Source organism: Miscanthus floridulus, chromosome 11 (genome assembly GCF_019320115.1).
Source record: "Miscanthus floridulus cultivar M001 chromosome 11, ASM1932011v1, whole genome shotgun sequence".
In the NCBI taxonomy this organism is placed as follows: Eukaryota; Viridiplantae; Streptophyta; class Magnoliopsida; order Poales; family Poaceae; genus Miscanthus; species Miscanthus floridulus.
Window position 1 is genome coordinate 71455718 of NC_089590.1, and position 11752 is coordinate 71467469.

The 11752-nt window shown below is 48.2% G+C and overlaps 1 protein-coding gene across 1 annotated transcript; it reads left to right on the forward strand.

Moving 5' to 3' along the window:
* The first annotated feature begins 9187 nt into the window (after nt 1-9187).
* On the forward strand, nt 9188-11267 carry LOC136493362 (lysine histidine transporter-like 8). Its single transcript, XM_066489438.1, has 4 exons — nt 9188-9645; nt 9749-9885; nt 10012-10439; nt 10547-11267. Exons 1-4 carry the CDS (start codon nt 9266-9268, stop codon nt 11171-11173), a joined length of 1572 nt encoding a protein of 523 aa, XP_066345535.1. The 5' UTR covers nt 9188-9265; the 3' UTR covers nt 11174-11267.
* Nucleotides 11268-11752: the final 485 nt, after the last annotated feature.

Genomic DNA, 11752 nt, shown 5'->3' on the forward strand with positions numbered 1-11752 from the left:
CATTAGCAGCAGGTGCGTACATCGACAAAACTAATCAGGCATTCATGCTCATGCAATGGTCAGCAGCACGGTTGCACCAACCCAGCAAAACTTGGACGCCCATCAACCTCACCACCACGAATGATAGAGCTAAACAAATATAACAGCAAAAAACTTCATCTTAAGTCAAGCATCCCCCCTCACTCGCATGAACAAATCAAATACTCTCTTCTTCCTAAAATATAGTGGACTTTAAATTATCCTGAGTAAAACTATTCTAAGTTTAGCCAAATTTTTATCAGAAAACTTAATGCTTATTATATTAATTTCGACATCATAAGATACATTATTAAGTATAATTTTATAGTTACCACTTTGTTGCTACAAATGTTAATATTTTTTTCAAAAAAATTGACCAATCTTAAAGTGTGGTTCGATTTATAACAAACTAAAATATATTTATCTAGTGTGTGTGTGTGAGGGAGAGAGAGATTGTGGTAACTTGGTAACATAACTTACCACTCAACTTAGTGCCTGTTTAGTTCCCAAAATTTTGCAAATTTTTTCAAGATTCCCTATCACATCGAATCTTTGGACGCATGCATGAAGCATTAAATATAAATAAAAAATAAAACTAATTACACAGTTTAGACGAAATTCACGAGACGAATCTTTTAAGCCTAATTAGACTATGATTGGACACTAATTGTCAAATAACAACGAAAGTGCTACAGTACTATTTCCCAAAAAATTTCGCCAACTAAACAAGGCCTTACAAAAGCACGACGCCAAAAAGAAAAGACACTTTTTTTGTGGCTCCGTGCTTAGGTTCTAGGTAAAAACATTGAGTTCCACATATGGAAATTTGGAATTCAAAGTTGATATATAGCTCAGCATTCAATTATAACTTGCAGATCAGAAATCAAAACCAAGTTTGAATTCAAACTTCAAGATCTAATACACAGTTGGCGTTTAGTTATAGGTTTTCATACAGAAGGCCTTAATTAATCTCCAGAATGAAATTAGTCTATTTACAATTCGAAATTCAATTTCCTATGTTAATTAGAAGCGATTGGACTGTGAAATATCTTGTGACAAACTATTGAAAAGACTTCGGTTAGTTTGGCTAAGGTTATTTTTTTAGGGGAACGGCAGGGAAGGCCCCTACCTAACTTTTTTATATATATAAAAGGAGAATATTTACAAAATTACAAGGTTTGGAGAGCCCAAGAAGAAAATCCAAGAGTACATTAAGGGATATTCTCGCGCCACAGAGAAAGGGGGGCTGCTATACTATGCTTGGCCTTGATACACACCAATCCAAGTTCATCCTTGAAAGCTACGGCCCAAGAGGCTAAAGTGTTTGCCTTGCTGTAAAAAATGACCCCATTTCGAGTATTCGGCTAAGATTAATTGTTCTGCTGTATAGGAAATGCGTCTTGTTGTACACGCATATAAGTTATAATAACTTCCTAGCTATTTTCTCCCCCTTAGCCGAGTATACATATATATCAGGTATATACTCCTTTGCGCCGTTTTGTGAACACGCAGCCGTCCTATGACCCAACTCCAGGCGCCCTTGGTGTTCACAGGGACCGAAATGGATATCCTCCAAATAGAAATGGACCGTGTGTGGTTGTGCGATGTGCCTGCTGGCCTGGTCAGATACTACTACCCCAGGTGTCGTTTTGTTCAACTGAATGTCCAAATGGGTGTGCTGGCGTCATGACCGTCGTCATTGTAATCCGAAAAAAAAATAAGGGAATTTGTTACCAAACTTACTGATATCCCAACGTTCGCTGAATATGCTCCATAGAGTTGCCTTGATGAATGATGAGAACACTAATATGGCAAAAGATTCTGCATCGTGCTGTGCTGCTGGCCCTCTTCTTGTGAGTACGTTGAATGTAACAAGTGGGCAGCGCTGTAGATTCCCCTGCCCCCTGGGATACTCGCAGTATGACTGTATGAGGCCACGGAATCGGAATGGAACATGGACACCAACAAGGCAGTAGTTACTCAAACTAGCTAGCCTTCTCGAGCTCCATCGCTGCTCGCCTGCTCTCAACCCCCCCACCCACCCACCCACACACACAAAAACATCCAAATGGATAAACTGATAAGGCGAATATTCCCGCCATTTTACGCTCTGTGCATCACATGGTTTGCTAGAACTATGTTTACACGTGGAGCATGAGAAGTCGTTTTTATAGGGAACACGAGCTCGAAGGGACGAAGGCGAGATTGCGACGCCAGTTTTTTTGCCCGGCCTCCGGCTCGGAGGCTCTTGAATGGCCGATCAGCTGCTACTGAAATGCCGAATCTGACTTGACCTAGCTCCGCCGCATGCACGGCTACACGATTAGAAACACGGGACTCAATAGGGTCATAGCCTAGAACCGTTATGAACGTGAGCACCACGTGATATACCATTGCATACTATCACAAGCGTCGTGTGGTCTGGTCATTTGTCTTTCATACTAATCTGTCTAAAAATTCTTTTTTTCATGACCACGACTTCACGTGTGTATCATTAAGAAGGAGAGCCAAAAGAACGGCTTACATAACGCAGCTACGGAAAAACCTATAGTACCGGTTACAAAACTACAGAGCAAGTGGTTCAGAACCTAGATGACAGACAGAACAGAAAGAAAGGCGTTATGGAGAGGCTCTCCATCACACACCTTAGACCCAACCGACTATATCTGCAAAGTAAAATTACATCAACGCAAGGGTGCCAACAAAAGAGATGAAGCCGCGGTAGCAATGCATCCACTGAGACGCGATGAGACGACGGCTGCTGCGAAGTATCCGCCCAAGCAACACGGCGGTAAATTATCTGCCAAAGTGAACACGGCAAAGTATCCACAGTAGGAGGGCCATCACGCCCTTAGCTGTCGGCATGAGGGGGGGTGGGGTCGGCGAGGGAGGGGCGAGGGGAGGACGCCCGAAGCGACATCAGCGGCAAAGTATCCGCTCGAGTAGCAACGACGACAAATCATTCGTCAAAAAAGGACAACGGCAAAGTATCTGCTGCAAAGAACCAAATGACCACAGCAACACCAAACATGATGGATAGACCATTAATTGTGACGAGGAGCTTGAAGCACACACATGCATAGTACAGGAAGGGGCAACTCCAGCGAGAGAAGCGGGAGATGGGCTGCGGAAGTGCGCCAATGATGCCTTTAGGAAGGTTATTGATATCCGCAGACGACAACAACGCTGGTAAAACACATGGGTAGGACTTTCGTCCCCAGCCTGCTCCTGACGAATAGAGACTTCGACGCCCTCCCCCAAGGAGATAGATGACCGCAGGCTGCGTCACCGCCACTGGCCCAGACAAACCGGACACGATTTTCACCAAGAGATTGTACGTCCACATAGAGGGTCGCCGTTCCACCCGTGGCACCCGTGTCTAAAAATTCTAGAATATCAAGTTTCTTGACAGATTATAAACTTTTGTTTATGCCTATGCTGCACTCCGATCCATGAACTCGTCGCCTTTCATTGATATCCTCCCATACAACACGATGCTCCATCCATTCGAAGTATAATTCGTTTTGGTTTTTGTCCTAAGTTAAATTTATCTAATTTCGATAAATTCTATAGTGAAATGTTAGCACCAGAATAAGTTACATTTAACCCACCATGCAATATATCTTAAGAGGACACTTATTTTATATTGCATCTATCAATACGTATTTCTATAAATTTGGTCACTACTCCCTCCGTCCACGAAAGAATGCAATTCTCGCTTCCCAAGAAGCCAATCAGTTTGAACTTTGACCAAAATTATATAAAAAATACTAACATTCTTTATGCAAAATTAGTATCATTAAATTAGTCATAGAATATATTTTCATAATAAATTTATTTGGAGACATAAATATTAATACTATTTACTATAAATTTGGTCAAACTTGAGCTACTTTGATCGGCACGATCCCATGATTGCATTCTTTTCTGGACGGAGGTAGTATTGATTTAGGATGTGTATATACAACACTCGTGTGTTTTAGGTTCTTCCAATACCCAATTTTTTTCTCCATACCTTCTGCCTCCTCTCGACGTGCCGCCGCCCATTGCCCCGCCAGAGCTCCGTGGCCGCGGCCGCGGAGCTCCGGCGTGACCCTACCGTCCCCGGCGACCTCCTCCTTCCTCTCCCCTCCCACGGCCGCCATGGCCACGGGCGCCCCCCTGTCCCAAACCTAGTCCAACCACCTCCTACGCCGTTGTAACCCTAACCGTCGTCCTCCCGCCCAGTGGCGGATGCAGAACATGATTGAAGGGGGGCTGGTCTCTTCTTCTCTCTCTCCATTTTTCTTCTTTCCTCCACCTCTTCTTCTCCCTCACCATCCCCATATTTCCATTGATGCACCGGCTGTAGGGGGCTGGAGCCCCCTAGCCCCCCTGTAGATCCGCTCCTGCTCCCGCCGTTCCCACCGCCTGGCCGGCCTGCTTCCCCCAACTGAGGTTAGAGAAGAAGAGGGGGAGAGGAAGAGAAGGGAAGGGAAGGAAAAAAATTAAGTGTCGGATTGCTTTAAAACACTCGAGTGTTGGATAGCATTTCTCTTGATTTATGACAAAGCCAATGTCTTATAATTTGGGACCCATCACTGTCAGCCTTTCCCCCTATGAGCATCTCTGAAGACTGAGCCGGTAAATCCTCGAGATTGAAAAATTCACCACAGGCGCCTCGCTGTCGACGGGAACGTCGTCTACCACTGAATGCACAACACTGATAAATTCGAGAATATTCGCTTCCCACGGAGAGTTGAAACCAAGACCTGAGATGCTACCGAGGCTCTTGTAACCATTAGGCTATGTGCATTTTCACAAGCGAGCTTCAATATTTATAGGGTGAAGTGTGTAGTTTAATCCGGACGGAAATGGCATTCTTGTCTGGTTGCTAATGTGTATACAGTATATACGTTTTTTTTGCTGTTATTTTTTGTGAACACACAGAACTATCACGGAAATGGCCATGTGTAATACAATCTACATTTTTTTTGCTGTTATTTTGGGCTTTGATTAGTACCAGTGATAGTTATGAAGCACACAAGCATTTGACCCATCTCTGTCCAATATATTGTGTGACGACATGGTTTGGTACCCTTCATGTAAAGAAAAAACACGAGTAGGGGAAGATTTTTTGATTAATTTGTTCCTTGCGAATACTACAAGAAGTTGTTTGGAGATTGAATGGTGTGAGGAATTTTGAGCATAAAGTATGAGGATCCCCACACCCCACCTCGTCTTTAGCAAAGTCCCATCAAAATTTTTAACAAGAAAAATCAAACACAGATGTCAGGTTGTTTATCTGTCTCAATGACCCAAACAAATCTGAAGAGTGATGTCAGCATTAGGCGCCCCTGCTGCCCCTTAGTTTACCGACTGAACATTATGGAAACAGTATACTCCATCCGTCCTTAAATGTTAGTCGCCACGATTTGCCTGTCGATAACTTTGACTCGATTTATAGAAAATACGTGCAACATTTCTATCTCTAAATAAATTTATTAAAAACTAGATTCAAATATCTATCCAATGATACTAATTATGTATCATAAATATTAATATTTTTAATATATATTTAGTTAAAGTTGTTTCTCAGGAAGCGAAAACGACAGACATTTAGGGACGTATGGAGTATATAATAGTATAGCTCACAAGTCATAAGTTTGATAAACTAGATGACTAAAATACACTATGATATGCATCAAGAATAACCATATCGTTCTGATTTGATTGGAGGGGATAAAACAATTGTGATGTTTCTAACCAAAAAAATGTGATGATAAATGATATCAGCTTGGCTGCCTGCTTATGTATATGTCTCTGATCTTCAGCAATTAGCATGCAAAACAATCCCGCTGTGGACTAAAGAAGGCCATAGCTAGTACGGAGTAAGTTGCATAAACACTAGAGGACTAAAAGGCACAATAATATATGCAGCAAATAAAAAGAAGAAGAAGCATGATGATTAGCTTGAGATGTGAAAGACGAACGCTTCGGCCGAAAGGAATCGAACCCTGCTGCACCCTGTAGGTTAGGCCAAAGACCGTTTTGTTTTTGCGCAGACAAACATTCAGCATCGATGCTCTTCGACAGCAACTTCAATTTTGTGTGAGAGAAAAATACTGTTCGTTGGCTGAAAAAGTACGGCTTATAAGCCAAATAAGCCCAAGCGAACAGGACGCATATCAGATCGCATGTTTAGTCAGATAAAACGAACAAGGAGATGTACACAACCTGCTGCTTGTTAATCAAAATCACCACTGCGTGGCCAAATCCTAGAAAGAGAGACTCCGGGACTCCACGATGAGAACAGTTCTGTCAGAAATTCCTATGATTCTTTGTCCCTTCGATGGTTTAGATGGATAGGTGGCATGTGAATATTTTCCAAGGTAGACTCAAGAGCAACGCCTGCGCAACCAATGGCTAAGTGCATCGACGATGCACGCCTCGTGCAATAAGGAAGTAATACAAGAGCGGTAAATCAGATACGCGTACATTCTTTTGACGGCAAGGGCAAGCAGTAGGGTGTGTTGTTACCGGCGGATGCAAGGCGAACAGCTTGCCAAGGCAACGGGAGACAGGGGAGAGCTCGTAGTCTTCGTAGGCTCGTAGCTAAGCTAACCTTAAGCCCGAAGCAACTTTCGCTGCATTGGATGCCATTCAACTGTGGCTCCAAGTAAATAATATCCACTGATGTTAACCAAAAGATTATTCCGTCCTTTTTTATAGGAAAAGATGATCCCTTTTGGGTGAATGCAAAGGGTGTAGACTTGGCGACTTGCAGAGGAAAAACGTAACCACAGACAGAGAGATACAGGCCCTCTGCTAGAATCCACCGTATCTGGGCTTTCTACGATGGCCTCTTCAGGTCTCACCTCAACCAAACACCTGGTGAAGGCCTGGTCCAGCTAGCCCATTGTGTACTTCTGTCTATGCCTAGGCTCCAGCGCTGGCCTCCTAACGCGTTCGTCGTGCCGCTTGCTCGCGTCCACGAAGGCACGACTGCGCCGCGCGCGCAATACTGCTGCTTGGGCCGTGGCCCGGCCGGACGCTGGGCTGGACGGGACGGGACGGGATCGGTCCGACGACGCGCACCCTCGCGGACCAGCGCAGGGCTGCCTTTCATGTCAGCGCGCCACGCTTAGCGCACGCACCGGTCGGCCTTTTAGAACGACTCCTCTCCGAAACGAAAATTCTGCTTTTCGGGCCATTTAGTCTAGTCCTCCACGCCCCGGCATTTCCGTTGATACTCGATTCGCCTTCGCTTTTCGCCGGCTAGCGACATGCATTGTGTGCGGGTGCTCCTTCGTTTTCATCATCATGCTAGTGGTTTCCACGGCTTGCCTTTTGACAAGTCCAAACACGAGGTGAGACAAACACAGGGTTGGTGTGCTCTTAACTGCCCCTGCGAGACCTGAGGCGGCGCTCGACTCGATCGGTCACCAACCATCAAAGATGGCGGCCGCTTAACCTTAATTAATTTATCTCTGCCGATGCTTGTCCATGCCTGGGACCAAAGGGAATATTTGTCCTCTTGTCAATGCCCCGGAGTATGGAGGAACCCTTTCATCATTGGATTCAAACTACGATTCATATACTAGCTAGTAGTAGTTGTTAGGATGGGATCTTTGTAAACGTTTTTCTTTAGACTTGGTTTTCATTAGTTGACGCAGGGGTCACAAACACGCGTCGCATTTCTTCTTACCTTCCTAGTACCTGCCATTTGATTATATGCCATTTCACAGTCAGCCTGTTCGTTTTGTTGGTTTCAGTCAGAGCTTATCAGTCATGATATAATATTTTTCTCTCACAACAAACCAGCACCAGCGGGCTTATCAGCCGACAAACGAACGAATGAATAAAAGGTCACGAGAGACCTACTAGTTCAGCGGTTGCCGCGTTCGCATTTGATTGCATCAGCACGGTGGAGCAGAGTTTTAGGTTCGGATTGGCTAAGCACTTCCTATCGTTACAAGAAAGTCGCATGCATGCATGCAGGGGAAATTAAAGACGAATATAACGGAGATATGCGCTAGATCTCGTCGCTGGGGCTCCAAGTTCTTCGCGTCCGTCCATCCAATCCCTCTGTTATGTCAAAAATGCGAGCACTCGACGCTTCGACAATATATCCTGCACCAATCGTCCCTTGCCACGGAAACAGAGGTGCCAAGCCCACATCGATCCGCCGGCCGGCCGGCCGTGCACTGACGCCGACACCATCACGCTTCACGCATCTGGTAGCCTGCATGCGTGTCCCGCGGATGCTTGCCATCTTGGCGCCCCGACAAACTTGACTTCCCCCGTTACCAAGACAAGTCGACAGCGACGCCAGTGCCATCGATCCAACTCCACGATTCTGATGATTCTCGACGATCGTATGCACTGTACACCGTTACCAAGTGCTGCCGTGTTGGTGCACGCACAGCTAGCATTCGTTTGGCAAAACTGAAAAAGAAAAGGCGCGCATCAAACGAACCTGCATAGAGATCAGAAGTAGTGCGTCCACGGACCACGGAGCAGGAACCACGTACGACATGGATCCACCGTGCCGCACCAGTCGCTAGCGCACCGAAACTTAGCAGTGTCGGTGCTGCTGCAGGCTAGGACCATTGCTCGCGACGCCTAATTTGCCTACCACCAGTGCCTCTCATACCCAGGGCAGAAGAAAACATGCTGGCCCATTGCCCACAGAACCCATATCCCACCTTACACAAGCGCGGATCCGGTCCATCGACCTGCCGAAGTCACCGGTAAACCGGCATGTGTTTTGAGTACGGTCTACCCGAGCTATAATATGACGTGCAGGAGGACCTGTGTGTGTGACCGCCCCGTCCCCGAGTCAAGCTTTCCTGCACGGCTCGCTCGCTGGCGGCAGGGCCAGGGCACGCACGACGTCCACACCAACGCCGCGTGACTCGCCAAGTCACCAGTTCACCAACCCCTGTGGGTTTACAAATGAATTTATCAACAAGTGCTGATCTATAATTAAAAATGATTTCTATGAGCTGTGTTGGGCCTTTCAAAATAACATTGTAACTGTTTAAGTTTGCTTTTTAATAAATTCCTGTAGGGGCTGCGGCCCCTCCAGTTCCTTCGAAAAAAACCAGCCCCTTTGCATGATCGAGTGGGGGAAAACCACCTATAAATCTCGCGTCCCGCAGAGCGCTCCGGTCGGGACCAACCAACCCAAGTACCCAACCACAAGTCCAAACACCAACAGGTGCGCGGGCAGCAGAGCGGCAGGCGCGTGCAGCGGGCGGCCACCATGTCGTCGTCCAGTAAGCAGGACGCGATCAGCGAGGTGCAGTCGGCGCCGCCGACGCCGCGCCCGCCGCCGCCGCCGGTGTCGACCCCGCCGTCGCAGATACAGTCCCCGCGGGCGCCCAGCGGCGGCCGGTCGCCGCTGCACGCCATGGCGTCTCCGCTGCGCGCCATGGCGACGCCGCTCGCCAGCCCCGTCAGGAAGGCGGTGGCGGGAGTCAAGGCGGTAGGCAACATCACGCGGCTCGCGGACCCGCGCGACGCCTGGCTGCCCATCACCGAGTCCCGGAGCGGCAACGCCTACTACGCCGCGTTCCACAACCTCAGCTCCGGCATCGGCTTCCAGGCGCTTGTGCTCCCCACGGCCTTCGCCTCCCTCGGATGGTGCGTGGCGCGTCCATGTTTGTGCTGTGCGTACATGCTTGTTCGTTCGTTGCTCCCGGGCGGTGCCTCAGACAGGACGTGCTGTTGTTTGGTTTGCTTGCAGGACGTGGGCGATCATCTGCCTGACCCTAGCGTTCGGGTGGCAGCTCTACACGTTGTGGCTGCTCGTCAGGCTCCACGAGCCTGTCGCGGGCGCCACCCGGTACAGCCGATACATGCACCTCGCCAACACCGTTTTCGGTGCGTTTCCCTAAACCACGCCGGTCCTTTCTGTCTTTGCGTACGGCAAGGTTCATGCGTGAGCGTGAATCATGCTGCCCGTTTTCTGTCGTGTGCTTATGTCCTCATTGTCCTAAAAATCCTCAGGCGATAAATGGGCCAAGATCCTGGCGTTGCTCCCGCTGCTGTACCTGTCGGCGGGGATCTGCACGGCGCTCATCATCGTGGGCGGCGGCAGCATGAAGAGTCTGTTCAGCATCGCGTGCGGCGAGTCGTGCCAGACGCGCAACCTCACCACCGTGGAGTGGTACCTCGTCTTCGTCTGCGCGGCCGCGCTGCTGTCCCAGCTCCCCAACCTCAACTCCATCGCGGGCGTGTCTCTGGTGGGCGCCACCGCCGCCGTCGCCTACTGCACCATGATCTGGGTCGTGTCCGTGGCCAAGGGCAGGGTGGCCGGCGTGTCCTACGACCCCGTCAAGGCCACCAACGACGTGGACGCCGCACTTGGCATCCTCAATGGCCTCGGGATCATTGCCTTCGCTTTCAGGGGCCACAATGTCGTTCTGGAGATTCAGGCAAGTCAAGAAAATATCTACTATCTTTCCCACTGCTGCAGTACTGCACGATGGATGACAAATGGTGGGAAAAAAAAGGTCACTGAGCTAGTGTGTTTGCTTTGCAGGGCACGATGCCGTCGACTCTGAAACACCCTTCTCATGTGCCCATGTGGAAGGGCGTTAAGGTAGCATACGCCATCATCGCGCTCTGCCTGTACCCCATTGCCATCGGTGGCTTCTGGGCTTATGGCAACCAGATACCTTCCAATGGCATCCTGAGCGCCCTATACAAGTTCCACAGCCGCGACGTGTCCAGGCTAGTGCTGGGGACAACCACGCTGCTGGTGATCATCAACTGCCTGACCACGTACCAGATCTACGCCATGCCGATGTACGACAACATGGAGGCCGGGTACGTGCACAAGAAGAACCGGCCGTGCCCCTGGTGGATGCGCTCGGGCTTCCGCGCCTTCTTCGGCGCCACCAACTTCCTCATCGCCGTCGCGCTGCCGTTCCTGTCGCAACTCGCCGGCCTCCTCGGGGGGATCTCGCTGCCGGTCACCCTGGCGTACCCGTGCTTCATGTGGGTGGCGATCAAGAAGCCCCGGAAGGGCACCGCGACGTGGAACGTCAACTGGGCGCTGGGAATCCTCGGCATGGGCATAAGCGTTGTCCTCATAGTCGGAAACCTCTGGGGTCTCGTGGAGACAGGCTTGCGGTTGAACTTCTTCAAGCCCGACAATATGCAGTGAAAAAGATGCACATTTGTACGTCAATCAGTTGGACTCGTAATGCGATGCTTTTAATTTAATATATGTTGATTTCTTCGTCAGTAAGCCCTTGTTTAGTTTCCAAAATTTTTTCCAAAAAGTGCTACAGTAGTCATCAGTCATCACATCGAATCTTGCGATACGTGCATGGAGCATTAAATGTAGATGAAAAAAACTAATTGCACAGTTTGGTTGAAAATTGCGAGACGAACGTTTTGAGCCTAATTAGTCTATGATTAAATACTAATTACCAAATAAAAACGAAATTGCTACAGTAACCAAATTCCCAAAATTCGCGAACTAAACACGCACTAATGTTCTGTACCTTGACAATGGTACTCGTGGTCGTGCCTCGTGACATTGACCCATTGTGCACCAATTATTTTCTCTTTATTTATTTGCTATATATATACATTTTTTTTGAACATGGAAGACTCTCCATTACTCATAAACTGACGCCAAATCGTTGGCAACCAGGACACGAATACAATTTGAAATGCTGTCCATGACCGGAGCAGCACCCAGACTCAAACTTGCCCCTAGGGCAGCGAGGCTATCAGC